At 37.5% G+C, this 20,426-nt stretch overlaps 1 protein-coding gene across 1 annotated transcript; it reads right to left on the bottom strand.

Moving 5' to 3' along the window:
• Positions 1 to 782: 782 nt before the first annotated feature.
• Positions 783 to 3,227, bottom strand: LOC149163825 (L-ascorbate oxidase-like). The gene is made up of 5 exons (XM_089430812.1): positions 2,763 to 3,227; positions 2,540 to 2,632; positions 2,240 to 2,446; positions 1,975 to 2,148; positions 783 to 1,885 (listed from the first exon to the last, which is right to left on the bottom strand). The coding sequence occupies exons 1-5, from the start codon at positions 3,051 to 3,053 to the stop codon at positions 926 to 928; spliced, it is 1,725 nt and encodes a 574-aa protein (XP_089286938.1). The 5' UTR covers positions 3,054 to 3,227; the 3' UTR covers positions 783 to 925.
• Between the last annotated feature and the right edge of the window lie 17,199 nt (positions 3,228 to 20,426).

Raw genomic sequence — 20,426 nt, 5'->3', positions numbered from 1 at the left:
TTTCAAACATTTTTCATTAAATCTTATCAAAATCATTAATTTCAAACATTTTTATTAAATTTTACCAAAATCATGTCCAAATTTATAATATTTTATGAAATGAAATAATATAAAATAAAAATGGAAAATTAATTTCAAACATTTTTATTAAATTTTACCAAAATCATCCCCAAATTTATATTATTTTATGAAATGAAATATATAAAATAAAAATCGGAAATAAACACGCCAATAAATAAATACGATACCTACCGAGGAAAGTAGTCAAGGAGTCGTATCATTGCATTGGTGAGAAACTACTCCACATTATATTATGTGGACACATTTAGGCATGACTACATTATCTTATATTATATGGACATATTTAGGCATTGACTCTGCTAGAACCCGCGTATCGCTGAATTATATAAATGGATTTCTGTCCGGAGTTAGACAGTTTTGACCTTTTCCGCTCGTCATTACGCCCCGGGGACTCCTATTCGATTTTATTTATTTATTTTTTATTGAATTCTTTTATTTCAAACACATGGTTTTGTAAACAAAGTTATGAAAAATTGGTTCGTTATAAATTCACGCCAACTTCTTGTCGATATATGAGGACGGTAAAACGTGGATGGTGAACAATGGTAAGGCTGATGGGAAAATGTAGATACTGAACAATGGCAGACTGAAATTTACCATGAGAAGCTATTCCAACTTCATGAGAATGATAACGCAAGGACAAGCATAGAAAAATTCGGCATTTGAAATATGTAACACATTAGGATAGAAAATTGACAATGTGAAACTGCAGCCAAGTTTATTTAAAATATTTTACTCTCTTTTTTCTTCTCCGGGAAGAACATGGATGGTACAGGGATGCCGTTAAGAATAATAAAGAATGTCAAATTTCAATATGAATTACAATAAGTTAAATAAGTATGGCTCAATAATGCATCATCTTGTTCAGGGTCAGGCCGCATCCCATGGCGGAACGAGGCAACCTTCCGACTCTCTCAATACCTTCTGCGAACATCACCCCCATCCCCATGAAGAAATGGGCCTCCAAATGGCAGTGAAAGGTCCACACTCCCGGATTCTCTGCCTTGAACCGCAGTGCAGTCCATCCGTAAGGAAACAACGGCACCGTATTACGAAGCGTGGGATTTACCAAGTTGTATTTCTTTGGATCTTTTAGGGGATCAAATGCGCCGTCGCCGTAGCCGAGGATCCAGAAATCATGACCGTGCAGGTGCCATGGATGGATCTCAGAGTTATTTGCAGTCAATGTGTTTGCATTCTGGAGAATCACATCTACCACAGAGTTCAGCTCGAATACGTACACACCATTCCCTTCAATGGCGTTTGGATTTGTGGGAGGGATACTGATGTTGTATTCTCGGGGCTGGTAGGTGTCAGGAGGGGGCGTGGCGTCATAAGCACCCTTGATTTTGTATTTCATGGCGGCGAGGTATGGAGTGGGAGGAGGAACCAGCGATATGTTGTTGATGGCCCATTTTATAAATCCATTGATCTTGTTCTGTGTGTTCAGTAAGATCAGCTGCCTGGTGGGTTTCATAGGAGGAGGCTCTTCGTGTCCGGTGAGGGCCACAAACTTCTTGGCGAGCGTTTTACTATAGGCATAATCGTTCCAGACAGGGCTCGGAGGAGGTGGCGTGGTGGGTACCTTGGTGGAGAGATTGGGGAGATAGTTGAGTATGGCCAGGCCCGTAGGCGTATTGGGCTTCCGACCTCTCACATTGACAGCTGCCCAATAGTTTTTGGTGCGATCCTGATCGGCCTTTATCAAAACTGAATAGGTTTCGCCGGAGTATACATCCAGATTCTCCAGCTCCACCGGTTCCACGTAGTGGCCGTCCGCTTCCACAACGGTCATCTTGTGTCCCTGAAAATCACGGAACAAATAGTTAGATCATCATTTTACCAATTATTTTAAGTTAAAATAATGTAGGATCCATGAATGCGTTATTTGACCTGAATCAAAAAATTGAGGGCCGATAAGGAAGCTACGCTGGCGATGCGCAGGCGGTATGTCTTGCCAGGTTTCACCGGTAGAATGTGGGGCGAACATTGGCTGCTGGTAGCGTTGCAAGTTTTACTGCTGTCTGCCGAGCAGTTGTATTTTCCTCGCCCCTCTATCAGTAGAGACTGCAATATCAAGCCGCAAATTCACGTTTATTCATTGAGTTTCAATCAATCGGGACTTCAAACCGGAGTACCAGGGAGACAATATATATACCTGAGGTTCCCCAACCCAGACGAAAGGATTGGATGAGAGGCCCACAGCCTGCTGGTACGTGCTAGTATGCCACCAGTCATCGAGGATGATGCTGAGTTCTCCGTCATAGACGAAGGGCTCTGTTTTTGCGGAGTCGACTATCAGAGAGCCATACAAACCAGCCGAACGCTGGAGACCGTAGTGGCCATGATAGAAATATGTCCCAGGCTGCATACATTATTAACATTAGGCCACAAATCCCCAACACAATATCACCAAAGTTAAGATGCAAGTATTGAAAAGAAAATGTGTTAAACATACTCTGTCAACAACGAATCTGTAGATAAATGTCTCCCTCGGTAGGATTGCACATTGAGACATGGATGCAGTTCCATCGCTCCATGGAGTTCCGATCTGAAGCACATGAGCATTTCGATCAGAATTATTACGTATTAAAAGATCGTATATGGAGGGTAAAGAAAAAAACCACTCCATCACCATCAGAATTAACTTTGGAATCACTTTGATGGAGACTGAACCGTACCTGACGAATTCCATGCCAATGAAGGACAACATTTTCCGTGGGCATCTGGTTGTTTAATTCAACAACAATGGTGTCTCCTTCCCGGGCTCTGATTGTTGGACCCGGATACTGCCCATTAATGGAGATGATCGTTGTTTGCATACAATCAGGAGACCAGTTTTGGTAACTGAGCTTCCATTTATGGTGGTGGACTGTAGCCTCAGAGACAGGTGCCATTGCCAAAATCACCATCACCGCAAACAAAAACCAGGTGACTCGGCTCAACAAGTGTAAATCTCTCGAATCCATCATTTTACAGTTCAAAAATGGATGTCTCAGGCTAGGGATGACTGACTTCACCAATGTAGTGGGCTATGTTTGAAATATCAGCTGAAAAATCATACCATTCAAACCGCATACGCTGTATAAGCCTGTAGACAGCAGCAGCCTTAGCGGAATGCTAAACTGATCTCTGCAGCTCTGAATACCCCGGGTGGTCTTATAGGCTTTACACCTATGAAAGGGGGCGATTCTTTCTTGGAAGTCCATCGTTCAACCCTTTCGGAAGGTTCCTGCTACTCAAGAGTTCAGCTCCCCCTACGAACTTTACAAACCTGAGATCAGCGAATCGTTTGACCGTCGGGGAAGGCAATATAATATGGCTGTTAGGGTTTTTGCCTATGACATTTGTGGATTGATCTTATCTCCGCAGTCGGTTAAAGTAAGTTGCACATAATCCAAAGCTCGCACCTGCTCTGCTCTAGGTTGGAGTGAAGCGAAAGTCTGCTGAGACAGTTGTACTTCACTGCCCCACATGGGTTCCATCTTACATAGGCATACTTTAATTTCTATTGCACTTTCTTAAAACAATGGCTGAATTTGGATGATAGCCCATATACTTTGAACAGTTTTTCTTGGAGAGAGGGAGTCGTCATATGCTTTTGTGTCACTGTTCCATAATTTGCATCATTTAGGTAACGTTGCAATTTTTTTAAACGAGTATTGAACATGGATGATAGCTTGGGTTAAAATTTAGGGATGGAGTACGTGAATTTTTTATAATTTTAATCACGGGAAGTCGTCATATGCGTCGAAATTTACCAATCTGTGCACTAAATGGTTTTACTTTCCCATCAATCAGGTAGGTTTTCATTTTCGTATACTTATCTTTGCCTTATCCGTAATAAAATGTGGTTGTGTATTGTTGTTAATGTGGTTGTGTATTGTTGTTATTGTTATTATAAGTTATTAGCGAAATGTGGTTGTGTATTGTTGTTAGGGTTATTATTATTATGATGCTAAGTTTAGGTTTATTTTAGGGTAATGGTGAGTAGCAATATTGGTGGTGGTTAATTTTAATGTTGGATGAATGAAAAATTTTGTGTTTATTACTGAAATGTTATCACTAATGCATGTTAGATACTTTTGGAGATAATTTAATTTCCTCAAAAGTGGTTTTCATCCTTAACCCTTTCTCATGAAATTTGAACCTAAAACTTAATAGAGACTAAACCTCACATAAATCAATTGGTATAAACTTCTAAATATGCATAGCTTATGACCTTTATCCCAAGCTCAAAGTCCTTAGTTATAGGTTTTCATTCTTAATTATTTAATATTTTTCTTTTCATTTTTCATTTTTCTAAAGAAAAATGATGATAAATTAATTAATTTGTTGTAACATTGTTGTTGTGATAAGAAGACTAGAGGCAAGATTTTTATTAATAGCGTTATACATATTTTGAATAAGATGTGTTTTTATCCTCTACCTTTTCAATATTACAAAGCTTATATTTATTTTTCATACCACCATCCCCTTATAGGATTTGTTCAATGTTGAGTTTCACTATGAAACTTGTAAGAGTTAGTTCCCATTTTAATAACATTGTTTTTCTTCTTTAAGCTAGCTATAGCATTGATTTGTAAACTATTGTGGATATTCCATTGGACAGTTTGTCACAATAGATCTGATAGAATTATATTAAAATCTAAAATTCTACACTATTAATCTTTTATTTCTTTTTAAATTTCTAGATCTATAGAATATTTTTAATAATGCATCCATGCGAAGTAAAAATTATGCAGAAAATACAGAAAAATGAAATAAAAGCTCAATCACACTTTTGACAAAAGATTTGCCCAGAGAAAAACCTAGTTGGAATGTCAGACTATTCTTCTCTCTTTCTCTGAATAGAAAATGTCTTTTGAGTATAAAGAAGTATGGACTGTGTCTTATGGGCCTACTACAATACACAAATCCTCTTTGTGTGCTCTATATTTTATCCACCTCGACTATTTTTGTTGAGTTATGGAAGAAATGCACTTGAAAGAATGAAACCTCTTTTCCTACTAGTGGTTTGGTTATATAACAACACGATAGCCTATTGATGGTTAGGTTTGACTACCTCAAATCTTAACCATAGTTATAGACTCTTTTAGATTCTTATTCATCATAATCACGTGGCTAGAACATTTTTCCATGAATTATGGGGGATGACATGACATCATCTCAAATTATGGTGGTGAAAACAAGAAGATCAACTTTTGAGTGACTTAACTTTCGCATACGGACTTTGATTGATGCGATTCTTATGCCATTGAAAATGTCTTTGTGTGAAGAATAGGAAAAAAAAGGTGTCACACTAAAGTAACAAATATTTACTCCCAAAAATGTTGTTTGATGCCTCCAAATTCACCTGGAAGGTTTCATACCCCATATTGCCAAACTGGGTCCCGCCGGTAGAAGTTGTCCTAAGAGTTGATTCCTCCACTTTTTCCACTATGAAAGCATCAAGATGGATGACAAAAAATATAATTTCCAATCCAAATCACACCTCTCCATTTTGGCAGGCTTCTGGTCCCAAAATCTTCTACTGAATGAGGTTATGAAATGTTTCCTCTACCTTCTCTCTGGTGTACCATTAGCTTTGCATGAAAGTTGTCCTTTGAACCCAATCTTCCAAAGGTCATGTTTCCCTTGTCTTGTAGTTTTGGATCTCTTCTATAAAACTATATGTTTTTTCAGCTCTGCTTGAGCATTAGGTGCTAAATCCTCCTCAAAAGGTAGGACATGTTCATCTTCCTAATCTAGCATGGAAGGTTCATAGAGTTTTAGATTTTCTATATTCACGATTAAGTAAATGCACGTATATGATGGTAAACTAAGTCGATGGGAAATATCACCCACCTTTTCTAGTATCTCAAAGGGATTATACCGCAAAGCCTTGATTTTCTTACCAGGCCCATGTAGCCTCTCCTTATTCAACTGTAGCAATGGTCTGTCTCCCGCCTTAAACGATTTATTTGTTCTATGATGATCATGCCTAACCTTATATTTATCCTGTGACTTATGCAATGTCTCTTGTACTTGTATATGGGCCTGTCTGAGCTTTTCTATAAGTTTTTCAGCCTTCAAGGTGTCCCCTATAAGATATTTTCTCACTCCTCCTTATTTCCCATATGCTATTTCCAAAGGTGAATTCAGAAAATATACAAAACAAGTTTTAAATGGGGACTTTCCTATAAAAGTGTGGACCGCTATGTTGTAAGAATTACTATATATACCATATTTTCATCCCAGTTCTTTGGATGCTTCTGGTTGTATCTTCTCAGAACCTGAACCAAAGTCATGTTGACTACTTTTGTCTGCCCATCTATTTATGGATGGAATATTGTAGATCTCTTCAACTTTTCATCCATTATCTCCCACAATGTAGTCCAAAGCACTGAAAAAACTTGTGTCCCTGTCTAAAATGATGCTCCTTGCTATCCTCAAATGCACCCAAATATGTCCAAAGAACAATTTTGATTCTTCTTTCCCACTGATGGTATTTTACAGGGCATCAAAACTCACATCTCGTTGAACTTGTCAACTACCATGAATAGGTAGTCATGCCCTGTAACAGCGGTAGTGAAAATTCCATGTAAAAATATATAAATACCATGGATGTTGGGATACATATTCCAAGTTGAATGGTAGGCAAGACATCCTAGGGGGTGTTCATTTGGATGTTTATGGCTAAGGAAATTGGCAAAGGTAATGGCTAAGGCTTTAAAGAGGCAAAAAGGCATTTTTGGCACATTTATTTATGAAAATAATGGAAATTATGAGAAAAAGGAAATGAAAGGTCACAGGTTGCATGTGAGGAGGAAATTGAAGGAAAATAATGGAAATTGAAGAAAATAGAGGCCTCATTCATAAAAAGGTTTCTGAGGATCAATGGGCAAGACTTGGTCAGTTTAGCTTTAGATCTCTCTCATTATTCTCTCTCTCTCTCATACTCTTGGACACTTAGAGTTTTCCTGGAGCACTTTGGCATTGGAGCAAGAAAGGAAAAAAAGGCAAGAGGAAGCAAGGATCAAGCAGGGAAAGCTAAGATAAAGCAGCTACAATAGGCTTCATTGCAGGTATCAACTTGAACGTGTATTTTCCTTGCTAGATTTGGCATGCATGGGATTGCATGTATATTTTCCTTGCTAGATTTGGCATGCATGGGATTGCATGTATATTTTCCTTCTTAGATTTGGCATGCATGGGATTGCATGTGTTTCTTTTCTACCATGACATGGGTTTTTCTAGGTGTGATAGTATTTTCAGCCTAGCCTTTCCATTTCCTAATAGCTTTGATGACATGGGTTCTCTCATGCGTTTTTTGAGGGATGGTTGGATTGGATTCGAAGCTGAGTGGGGTGGATCTCCGAATTGACAAACACATGGTGGTAGTGGTCCCTGAACCAGACTGAGGATGCACGAAGCCACTGACCTAGTAACCCCTGAACTGGACTGTGGGTTGCGGTAAAGCTAGATTGTGTGCCTTGGTGGGCCTAGGAATCCTTGCCAGTGAATGGTGGGATATACAGTAAAGCCAAGAGGTGGATTTTCTCTCTGTTGGGCCTAGTGATTTCGGGATGGAATGCATAGTAAATCCTGGAGAGTATGTCTCGGTGTAGGGCCTAGTGATCCCTGGATCAGACTGTGGATGCATGGTAAAGCCTGAGAGATTAGGAGGCACTCAAATTCCTCACGGTGTAGGCAGAGAACTCCCGTGTTATCCACATTGATTGGTGTTTTTCGATGTGTTCTATGAGTCCCACATTCATGCTTGGAATATGGCACAGGGTTGATTGGCTGAAGAGAGACTTGGCCTAGCCAATCTATGGTCAGGTGGAACATGGTAGTCCCATCTCTAGTTGGTTCATTGCATTTATTAATGAAAAATTCATTCCCTTAATTTTCATGTGCAAATGTACTGATGGATATATGCATTTTGATGACTGATATGTTTATTGTATTTCTATTCCTATTATGTTTTTGATATGTACATTTTCCCTTGAGGGTGTTACAGAGTGGTATTAGAGCTTCCAGGTTCAAACACTTGGTCTGGATGGGCTTTATCATAGGTGAAATGAAGAACAAAGGTTAAATTTTAGACCTTTCTTTCATATCTGTTATAACTTTCCTTCTGTGCCATATTAGAAGTTTAAAATTTGTCCATATTGAAGGTAAATCCCACTGATAATGTGGCAAAATTTTCAGATATTGGTTCACAATACTTTAGGAATTATAATCTAAGGAATATGACCTTGTTGAATGCACCTTTAAACAAGTCATGTTGGAATTTCTGTAATAACTCATCTTCTGTAGCCTTTTAGAAGCTGAAAAATTGTCCAAATTGAGGGGACATACCGTTGATTATGTGGTAGAAATTTCAGATATTGGGTCGCAATATTTTAGGAGCTATGAGTAGAGGGAGTCGAGCCTTCTGAATGCTCTTGAAATCAGGCCTCAAATAGGTCACGCTGACATTGTTGTTATAACTTTTCTTCTGGGCAATCTCAGGAGCTGAAGTTTTTTCCATAATGAGGGGAAATACCACTGATATTGTGATAAAAACTTCAAACATTTGTGTGCTATATTTTAGGAGATATGACCAGTGGAAGTTGAGCTTTCTGGATACTCCTAGAATTGTGCACCAAATATGATTGTGTTGGTATTTTTTTTATAACTTTTCATCTATGAAATATCAGAAGTTGAAACTTGAACCATAGTGAGGGAAAATACCACTAATCATATGGTTCAATTTCCCTAACTTTTACTATTACAGTTTAGGATATATGGATTGAATCATTCGCTATATTAGTTTGCATGCAAAGTGTTTGATGAAATGCTTAAATGGTTCAATGATTAATTGCATACAAATTGTTTGATAAAATGCCCCATTGAGTATGTTGTTTGTGGTTAGGGATAGTATTGATGTGTAATAGTATTCTTGTAGTTGATATATGATTACTTGTATGCAAATAGTTTTCTATATTAGTTTTCATGTAAAGTGTTTGAAGAAATGCTTACATGCAACTGTAATAGTATAGTCGTTGTTTAAAGAAAAATGTAAAAGTATGGTAATTGTTTGAAGAAAATGTTATTTTTTTTGGATGGGATAGTATTGTAGTATGATAATATGGATGTAGTTGATCTATGCCTATTTTCATGCAAATAATTTGAATATTTTCATGTAGGGAATTTGAAAGGTTGCATGCAAGGAATTTGAAAAGTTGCATGTAAGGAAATGGAAAAGTGGCATGTTTTTAGTTATTATGTTACAAGTGGAATAAGTGCAATGTTTTTGAATTAGTCTCACGCAAATGTATGAGAAATAAAAATCAATTTATTTTCAAGTGTGGTTAAATTTAGTAGAGCTTTGGAGATCCCATTTCCATAATTGGACATTAGAGATCAGGCCATTATGGTAGCTTCCTCCTTCTACCTTAGTGTGGACCATGGATAGTGAGGGGGTATGCTTGTAGGTTGTTAGTATTGGTGAATGCTGATTTCAAATTAATACACATGATGTATTGATTTTTGGAACATGTGACTGACTGTGTATGAATTATATGTCGCTCCCATGTTGATTTCATGATACCTACTTACATCGTTGTATGTTAGGTTACATTTTTGAATATTTTTATTACATGTATCAGTATTGTAGGTTGATTACAAGAATTGATTACTTATGTTCGACTACATGCGTTAATGCATAGGTGTAGTTGATTTGACATTACTTATGCATATTGTTGGTTGCATGTGGCAATGTATACAATGGAGTAATGGCTGTTGTCATGCATGAGGTCATGGTTTTTGTAGTTGATATGGTCATGCATTGATGACTAAACTCTAGCTAGAATGATGTGTGTATGGTTTGGTACTCATTTGTGATATGTCTATATACAGTTTTTATGCACATATGGTCTTGGTTATAGTTTGAATATTAGGACAAACATGGCTTGTGAAGTCATTGTATGCAATTTAGGTCATCATGGTGCTATCGGTTTTTATGATGCTAATGAGTTGGTTGAGATAAAGCAAGAGATCCATATCATCAAAGTGAAGTTGCAACATTGGACCTCGAGGCAAGGGAAGATCATCATACAAGTATTGCAGGTGGGCATGTATGTATGTAAGTTAAGTATTTTTATATGCATTAGGTTTATATACATTAGGTTTATGTATATGCCTTTTGATGTTATGGTTACATTCATGATAGATGTTGGTTGATTAATGTAGTTATATGAACATGTGTCAAATAGTCAAGAATGATAGTAACATGTAGTTGTATGCATTGCTATTGTTGTTTTATATTAGATAACCTAATGATTATGTTATATGTTGCTGATGAGTATGTTATAGGCTAACTTGTTGATTGTTATATGACAATTAGCTTGATGATTTGGTTTTATGTTGTTGATGAGCATGATATATAGCTTATTGTTGTTATATGCTATTAACTTGATGGTTAGGGTCATTTCATTGAGATATTAATGTTATAATTTGGATTGGTCATATGCATGATGGTTATGTTCATTGCCTTGAAGATCTTGATGCTATACATGTTGTGTTAACCTGGTCTGACCTATGCAGATGGTTATGGTTGCGATATTCAGGTATGAAATGACATATTTGTGAGATGGTGTCATACTAATCTAGATTGAATTTGCATATGTGTATGAGTTTATGATGTGAACATGCTAGTTAGATATTGTTAAATAATGAATCCATACAGGTGAGGATCGTTTTATAGATGAGGAATGACCTGTTATAGAGTTTTGTGAACCCAATGTTTCGGACTACCAAGTGAGTCCATCATTAGGGGATATTGTTATGGATATCGTGATCTTATGAGTGGTTGAGCTGATGTGTTGAAAATTTATATCGTGCTAACTAGATTGATTGTGCAGACAAGATCACCTCCCTTAGATATGTTAAGGTATCAATTGCTTATGTCATATATTTGGTGCTTGACTGTTTATTATGTCATCTAGTTGATTTACTTAACATGGTATGAACGTTTGATGAATTTCATAATATGAGTATGTGTTCAAACGATCTTGTTTTAAGATGATTTTACTAAAATATATGTGTTGAGATAGTTGATATGTACTTGAGTATAGTAGGTGATAGTTGCAGTATTATGACTGATGACTATGACTTGACTATGGATTATGACATGATTGTTAGTCTTGGTAACGGTTGATTTCAAATTAATACATATGATTGTCTTGATATTTTGAACATGTGGTTGACATGTGTGAGCATGATGTAGGGAGTTGGCAAGAGAGGTTGCCATGAAATCTTGAAGATGGCCCAAGTTGAGCTTTCCTTGGGAACCATGGGGATTGATTCATGTTGTCAGTCTTGTGCTTTTGGTATTTTGAGCTTGATTTGTAGTTTTGTTTATGTCTAGTGCAAGGCATTGCCACTTTGTTGTAGTTTCATATCATTAAGGGCTTTCATAGTCTTCTTCTTGGTTTTTCTTGTCTTCTCTTTTATTATTTGAGTCTTGGGAATTGGTTGGGAAAGAGGAAAGTTGATGGAGCTCGAGGAGAGTTGTTTGGTACTCGAAAGGTAATGTAAGATTCATATGAAGCTCGGTGCATGAGTAAGCGCAGCCAAAGGTAAGGCTATGATAGTCAGTTGGATTGGCCAGGTCCATTTTGGTAAATGGACGGTAGCAGTATAGTCATGAGAAAGGTAACATGAAAAGGTAAAGTAAATGGATTTGAGGTGTCATATGCTTTGGCTATGTTGGGAACTGTTGCTCTCAATGCATGTGCATAAATAAGGAATTTCTCCTAACCTAGACCTTATGTTATCTGGTAATTATTTTATGATCATGATTATGTTGAAGTTTATATATGTATACATGTATGAATGTATGTTGTTGTCTGATAGGATCACAATTGTTTTATGCTAGCGTTTATATATGTATGTCTATATCTATGTATCTATTTTACTATCTAACAGGGTTGTCAAGGATCATTCTTGTGGAGGAATGATTGCTTATGTAGGAGAACAACATGAAGAGGTTACTAGTCTTACGAGGAATCAATTGGGAAGAGTAGTCACGATATATATATGAGGTCAATATCATGTGGATATGATTTGGTTTTGTATACTTGCATTATGCCTATGTTTATGTTATGATAGGTAATGTTGAAGAATACATCAGCAAAGTGAAAGTAGTGTGGTTTGCGGCATGCTAAGACAAGCAGGATAAGACACGGGAAGCAAGCTTTCTTGGTAAGGATAGTATGGTTTTGGATATGTGGTACTACTATTGTGCATATACTATATATGTTGTACATGTTTCATATATGATGTGTGCACATGTGGTGTTGTGTATACATAGCATGTGTACATGTTATTTACGCAATGTTATGTACAGGATGGTACAAATAGGGTTGTGTGAATATTCCATATGGGGTGTTGTATACATATTGTATTGTCTTCATGATGTATATGTGGTGTGTGCGCATATGGTGCTATGTGCATGTTGGCTATGCAGTGCTATGTACGGATCATGTTATGTACATGTTGGATATGCAGTGCTATGTACACATGGTGTTGCATGCATGTTGTACATATGGTGCTATGTACATATGGTATTGTGTGCATGATTGTACAAGTGGTGATGTGAGCATGTGGTGCCGTGTACATGTTGTACATAGGGTGCTATGAGCATGCGGTGTTGTGTACATGTCTTGCATGTGATGTTATGTACACATGGTGTCGCATACACATCGTGCGTGTGGTACTGTGTACATGTGGTATTATGTACACGTTGTACAATGGTGTAGTCTACATGTGGTGTTGTGCACACGTTGTGCAGGTGGCATCGTGTACATGTGATGTTGTGAACATGTTGTGCAAGTGGTGCGGTGTACCAGTGGTACTATGTACATGTTGTACATATGGTACTCATGCACGTGTGGTATTGTGTGCATGTCATACATGCTGTGTTGAGGGCATGTGGTATTATGTATGTGCATCATGTAGTCATGGTATTGCAGCATGTGTATTCGTTGTGTGGTACTCTGTGTAGGTACATGCATTGGGTGGTATTTCACATTAGGTATAGATGGATGATTGAATTGTATACATTGGGTGTAGGTGTATGTGTTATATGCAGGGAAAATTTTAAGAACCCCCCCGAAATTTATATGTATAATAAATGGGCGAATATGCATGGTATATAGGAAAAATGGAAGGCGATTTTATCAATAATATAATATGTATATATATAATTTTTTGGCTAATCTCTCACCAGGCATGGCGAATATTTTAGTCAATTATAAAATCTTGTAAGATCTTGGTGAGTCTTTCACTAAATAATAAAACTTTGTAAGTTCCTAGTGAATCTTAGCATTGTGAACTCTTAGAGAATTTTTTGAAAAAGTATAAAACCATATATGACAAGAGCCACATGGTGGCAATATCACTGTTTTTTTCACATTTCCATGAAATGGAACTTGTTTATAAAATTATAAAAAAGGCAACCAAATCCCTTATAATATGCAGGTAAGCTTATAACAGAGTCTGATACATCTACTATGCGTGTCTTCATTCAAGTGTCATAGCTGCTATACTTAACACTATGAATCACAACTCTCTCAGAACTCAACTCTATAGTGTAATTAAAACCTTTGGAAATTGAATCTGACAACTCTATAAAAAGGATTAGTGAAATAGAAGCTTTTGTGAATGAGCCCACTAATTATCACTACTAAACAATCAATCCAGACTATGAAGTCTTCCATCTTTATCAAAATCGTGCTCACGATCAAGGGAGTGCGACCACCTAGCCTGGCATAATGGCCATCATAACTTCCAATAATCAAAAACCACCTTGCAAGGACATCCTAGCTCATGTCTTATGAATTTTATTCATCAATCTTAACTAATATAAATCTTATAAAGATAATATTAGAATCCTCTCCAGATTCACTGTTAATACAAGGGTAAAGGAAATTTTCTAGCTCAAGGAACTAGCCAATACCAACTTCGGTATTTGTGACCCCTTTGTGGGGATGCACCTACCCTGCCTCGTTGGGTTTCTACCTTGTAACATAGTTCAAGGATCACAAGACTTTCCAATCTTCCTACTCCATTAGACACACTTTATATGCTATACATATTGAATGGAAACAAAGCATTATAGAACACACAATTTCACAGAAGGAAGAAAAGTCTTAGCCAGTTCAATATCAAAATCTTAACCATTGATTAATAAAGAATAACAAGTAGTGTAATGAATTGTTCCGAGTTATTTATTTACAAGCTATAAAGAATGTAGTGGAATGGAAAATATTACTTAGGCAACCCTTCAATATTTTCTACTAATATGTCTGTGCATGTACATATGAAATTAAGAGCATTGTTGAATACAAAGTTTCCTTTTCTCTTGCCTCCATTTTGACAAATCAGTGTGAAATCAGTGTCACTTTGAATCTCCTTTCCTGTGTGGATGTTTTGAAAAATCAATGTGAAATCAAAGTCACTTTGAATTTCCTTTCCTGCGAGGGATCACATTCACAGTTGATTAGTAAAATATAATCTACTATATATTATGTTCAAGAAACTGACTGCAATCTACAGTGGAAACAAGACCTCAATTCTTATTCTGAATTTGAATATCTCAGAACAACATAAGAGATAAAACTGCATATGGCCTTAGTAGCTAGAAAACAATCACTCCATCATTACAAGACCACCTAGATTTCGGCACTTAATCTAAATAGTGGCACTAGTTGTAGTGCTTATTTGCATTAACACCATGGAAAAGCAACAACAATGTTTCAAAGTACACTTACTAGAAAAGTTGTAACATTCTGAGAATATTTAATGGTAACATCTAAACCTCATAGCTATGGTGGGGAAACTAGGGAACCCAAATATTGGAAGATATCTCATACCAAATTTGAGAAAAAAATAAAAAAGGGAAAAAATCAAAATCTATAAATCAAGCAATTAATTGTTTACAAATCAAATAAAATTCCTTTAACTAGCAGTTAAAGTGTGGTGATATATTTAAATATTTAGTAAGAGGGTAACTTGAAACCATGGAATATTACCTTTGTCATTACTGTCATCCATCAGTTACTGAGATTACAAATCAATACTTATGGATAGATTGTAAGAAATTCTATGAAATAGTAAAGCGTAACCTCTATTTTCAAGCAACAAAATCAAGACATTGTTACATCAAGAGCCTAATTGATACATAATCAATGAATCAAGTCCTTGTATGGCACAAGCTTGTTTCACAACCTCTATTTTCTCAATAACAAAATCAAGACATTGTATGTGGTTATTGCCAAAAGGAAACTGCGTTCTAATTTGGAAGAGGATCTTATCAAAAGACATGGATTTATTCAAAGCTACAAAGCCTAATGGGTTACTGAAAAATAAGTTGGAATATGGGATCATGATACTTAAATTGAAAAAATATGCTTTCATTTTAGAAACATTACAGTTATACAATGTTTTTTGAAAGCATTAGAATTTGAAATTGGGCCTTTCTATCAAGACAAATTTTCATTAACAGAATGTACTTTCCTACTTGAAACGTTGTAGATATCCAAGAAAAACTTGAAAAGCATAAGAGAACTTAGCATAATGTACTTTCTTTCCTTCCTTAACATTCTTAAAGAATTGAGGTTCCCCAATTCATCAGGTAACTTTCGAAGGAAATGACAGTTAGTAATAGTCCAATTCACAACTGAAGATGAAATCATTACATTTCTTTAAAATATCTTTAGAAATAAAAATTACTAAAATTACATAACGATAACCTAGTGGGTGTAGGATAAAATTCACCCGTGTCATTCACAGAAAGCATGAGAAAAAACCTAATACTATATATAAAACCAAGAAAAATTCAAATTCATCACTTCTAGAGACCTCGTAACGACCTTGCCAATACACAAGTACGTTCTTGTTTGCAGTGAGAAAAATTACCGAAATTACAATCTGTTTACTCCAGCATATGTTGGAAAGTTATAGAAGGATGACTAGTGCAATCAATCCATTCCTTTTAGCCCTGGATTTGTTTCAGTTTAAAACAGAAGTATACAAATATACTTGTCCAATGTCTATGCTTTAACCATTCACCTTAAGATGTTTTTACAATATAATTTCCTAAGTCTATTTAATATCTTCATTATCATAAAAGCCAACCTATATCCATCTTAACTCCACATCTATCACTCTTAGGGGGATGAAATCTATTTATCCCTCTGAGCACTTGGTAGACCCAGAATTAAGATGGATCTAAGATGATAGAATTTCCCCTTTAAATATTCTATGCTCACATGAATACCATGGTATTACCATGGGTTATCATAAACCTGGAGTGCTCACATGAATACCATGGTATTACCAGGGGTCAATACCATGGGTTATCATAAAACTGGAGCTTAAAAATTGCTATTAGTAATTTATAAAAATTAATAAAATTAATAGTTGAATTTTATTTTATTTTTTATTTTAACCAAGCAAAAATGTTTAACATGTTGGCATTATGTTTCTGGTATGGCTATATGTTACAAATGTTGTACTTGATGGCAACTCCCGTGGCAAGGCTCTCAATTTCTTGAAAATTAAGAAGTACGCAGGAAATCAGTTCAGAAGGTGCGTACCCGCAGGTACACCATGCAGGGACCGCGTCCAGATACGCAGGCCAGCCGTTCAGGAGGTGCGTACCCCCAGTGCACACATTTCAAGGCAAAGAAATTCATGTGGGGTTTTCTTATGTGTTACTCTTGGTATTTAGCCGACGGTATTGGGTTATTATGGTGTCGGCTCGTGGTATTGTTCCATGATTTTAGGAGGAGCTTGCCTATATAAAGCAAAGGAGATCACTTGGCTAAGCATCTTTTGCAATTGAATATCTTTAGATCTGAAATATTGGGTTATGGTCTTAAAAGCTTGATCTATATGAAAGGGAAGTTGAAGGCGAATCTGTGAAGGGTGATCTCTCGAGCGCATGATCAGATCTGAGCAACTGTGCCACTCTGGTGGACTGCCTATTCGGCCCTAATCAGAAGGACGCAGGTGTTTAACAGAAGAGCTGCGTGGGTACGCAGTGCAGAAACAGGAGATCTGCGTGGGTACGCAGAGCAGAAACAGGAGACCTGCGTCGGTACGCAGAGCAGAAACAGGAGACCTGCGTCGGTACGCAGAGCAGAAGAAGGAGAGCTGCGTGGGTACGCAGAGCGACTAAGGTTCAGGTGCATCCGCATAGTAAAAGTACGCGGCGCGATATTATTTTTAGGTGCGTCCCTGAAGTAACAGTACGCGGCACGATAATGTCTCTAGGTGCGTCCCTGCAGTAATAGTACGCAGCGCGGTTCATAGAACAGTGCGTGGGCAAGCAGCTCGGGAGAAGGATCCCTACGGGTATACGCAGGAAAGCAGAAGGTGAACTGCGTAGCAACGCAGGCCACAGAAGGGAACACTGCGTATCTGTCTTAAAATTTTCTGTTGACTGAATTTTTCTGTTGATAAGGTGTTCTGGGTTAGTTCTATTATTGCTGATCTGATAACTGTAGTGGATTGTAACTTTTATGTACATAATGATCATTTGATGCTTTATGAAAAGAGGTAGGGGGGTTGTAGCTCCCTTCCAGGAGAGACTGGAAAACGAGAGAGAGAGAGTTGTAGCTCTCTGCAGGTTGCAGCCTGCATACTGGTAAAGGACTGCACCAGTACAAAACCATTGTAAAAGGAGTTTCTAATTTGAAAGAAGATAGAGACATATTGCAGCAGGTGGTTTTCACCCACATTGGGTTTCCACCTGTTGAGGGCCCCGAGGTCGGGTCAACAACAAGGGGGATACCCACCCGGTCCGGAACCTGGTTGGCGGCTCCTTGCCCGTTTGGAGTAGCGGGTCCGACTGGGGGTAATGGGACCAGTTTCCCAATGTGATGGGTGTGTGTGTGTGCGTAGAGTCTGATGGTATTAATCTAAGGAAGGGGGGGGAGGATTCTTCTAATCTAGTCTTAATTCTAACTGCTAAATTAACTCTATGCTAATGTAATCTAATGAAGAAAAATACATCTAATCTACGCTAACCCGGGGTGTTTCTCTTTTGTTATGCGATCTAGAAAGATTTCTAACAGCAGCCCGTAATAAAGATCATTCAACTGATATCAGAATATAAATAATAAAGATAAACCATTCTGCATAAGAAGTTAGGCAGAGTAGTTGTGAACAGCATATCGCATAATCAGTTTTCTATATGTTAAACATAAATAAATGACCCCACCGTATAGAAGTGCCAAATGGTAATACAGACATTCATGCAATAACATATAAAGAACTTAGACACATATCACTTTAGGAATACTAGCAGAATCTAGCCAAGAGATAAAAGTACCATTTATGACTAAGTTCACTAATAAACTTCAAGTAACAATGATTTATTTCTACTTGTTCTAACATCTGCTAAGAGTACAGAAGTGCAACATCAGTAACAGATATTAAAATGCAAACATAAATAAATCTCGATCCATCCATTCATCAAAAACCTCCTCTGAGGGTGCAGAAGTGCATGTTCTGAGGATACGTTTTTTGACAGATTTCCCGACCCTTCTCCAAAAACCATGAGAAGGGTTAAATACTACTAACTAATCAATATTAATTACATGAAATTAGGGAATTGGCCTCAAATGACCGCCCTTTTACTAAAAGCAACTTTATTTCTAAACTTAAAATCTAATTTCTGACCGTTTCTGTATATTCTCTTTAGTGCTGTCAACAGTGTAATGCTTTCCTGGGAAGAGTCGGCTAGCCGCCTTCTTGTTTCGCTCGGGAGATAAAAGTGGAAATAGCAGGAGCTGGCACTTCCTTCCGGCAGACCAGAAGATATTTTCGAAAACCTTTCTCTAGCTGGGTGTATTCGCCGCGTGTATACTTAGCGTGTCCCAGTTTCTTCTCGAACTGATTTTGCTGTTGCCGTTTTCGGTTTCCGGTCGTGCGAATGACTGAGTGGGTTAAGAGTCGTGCTGCATGGGCAACTCCCTGTGTCGAGAATTTCTTCCGTTCTTTATTCCAAGTTTCCCTGAAGCATTCTCCTTCTCATGCGCTTCTTTCTCTGCTTCACTAAGTCTTAGCTTCAGGATCTTTTCTGAATATGCTGCTTTTGTGCGCCTTTGACTCTGAGTCCCGGATAGTCTAATTTCATCAGTGCCGGTTGGCTGATAGCCTGGAATCCGCGGTTCTGCTGCATGTGGCATGCACTTTGCGAAAGCATTCTCTCTTTGCTGATTGGCGCTTTCCTCTTTCCTTTAGATGTTTCCTGCATATAAACTTATATCAGTGGCGTGTCTTGCAGTCTACGCAAAGGAGAAGTGAAATGGAAAGACTTGACATGAAAGCATTAATCTCTAATGAATACATAATTCTGACATCCATCATCACTTGACTCTTCGATAAATGTAACGCAATCATTCCTAGATACTTAAGCATGCGGTCATTAAATTCTTTCAAGGCGCGCTTAATGCATGGGTCTATCGTGTGGTAAGTCTTTTCAGATCGCAGGTCGCAGATCGCAGATCGCTGCCATCGCAGATCGCAAATCGCAAATCGTAAATATCGCAAGTTCTCGTTTAATGGTTACGTTGTATAACGTAATGCTTGCGATTTACGATATCGCAAATCGGCGATCTCATTGCTCGAAGGTTTTTCTTTTAAGGGGTGCGTGTGAGGTATGCGATGCGATGAACTTCGCATCGCAATTTCACAATATTTGTTTTTTGCGCTCGAGTTATGCTTCGACCTTTCTTTGCGATGCGATTTGAGCCTTAGGGAGAGAGATACAAAAACTTTAGAAAAAGTATTTTTTTTTTGAGATTTTCGTTCAGGGTCCCCTCTTCGCTTGACATTATTGCTAATGTCAAGTAAAAAAAAAAAGGGGGGTTGTTGGTGACCACAACAATGGCGATTCACTGTGAAGAACCAGTTATCTCTGCTTGTTCTATTGCATTTTCACTTCCAAAACAGAAAAGTTTTCTTATGCCTGAATTTTGTTATGGACAGATAGAGTATTACCTTTTATCCTGTCAATAATGCTTCGTCACAACTTCTTATTTGATTCTGATTGTTTGTTTCCCCTGGGTTATTTTTTGTATTCATACCTAGTCATTACTCAGTCTCCTCAAAGACAAAATAAGGTCTTCTCTGCGTACTGGCTTTGTAAAGTATGCTCATTTGTCGCAGGTAGAGCCTCTGCTGCCCGCAGGCATCCATAGCCTCGACAGGGTTACCATGTTATCCAGCAATGATCCTTTTTCCTGCTTGAGGTCATTTACAACATTCCAGAGAAAAATCCTTTTGACACTTTTTCTTTCTTT

Source organism: Pinus tabuliformis, chromosome 5_1 (genome assembly GCF_031772625.1).
Source record: "Pinus tabuliformis cultivar Carrire ecotype Pingquan chromosome 5_1, CPIR1, whole genome shotgun sequence".
In the NCBI taxonomy this organism is placed as follows: Eukaryota; Viridiplantae; Streptophyta; class Pinopsida; order Pinales; family Pinaceae; genus Pinus; species Pinus tabuliformis.
This window is presented reverse-complemented; position numbering and strand designations above follow the sequence as displayed.

Coding starts and splice junctions, on each gene's coding strand:
- LOC149163825 (XM_089430812.1), bottom strand. CDS start 3,053: ATGATGGATTCGAGAGATTTACACTTGTTGAGCCGAGTCACCTGGTTT. Junction 2,447..2,539: donor ACAGATTCGTTGTTGACAGA/GTATGTTTAACA, acceptor TAATGTATGCAG/CCTGGGACATATTTCTATCA. Junction 1,886..1,974: donor CCCTCAATTTTTTGATTCAG/GTCAAATAACGC, acceptor CGTGATTTTCAG/GGACACAAGATGACCGTTGT.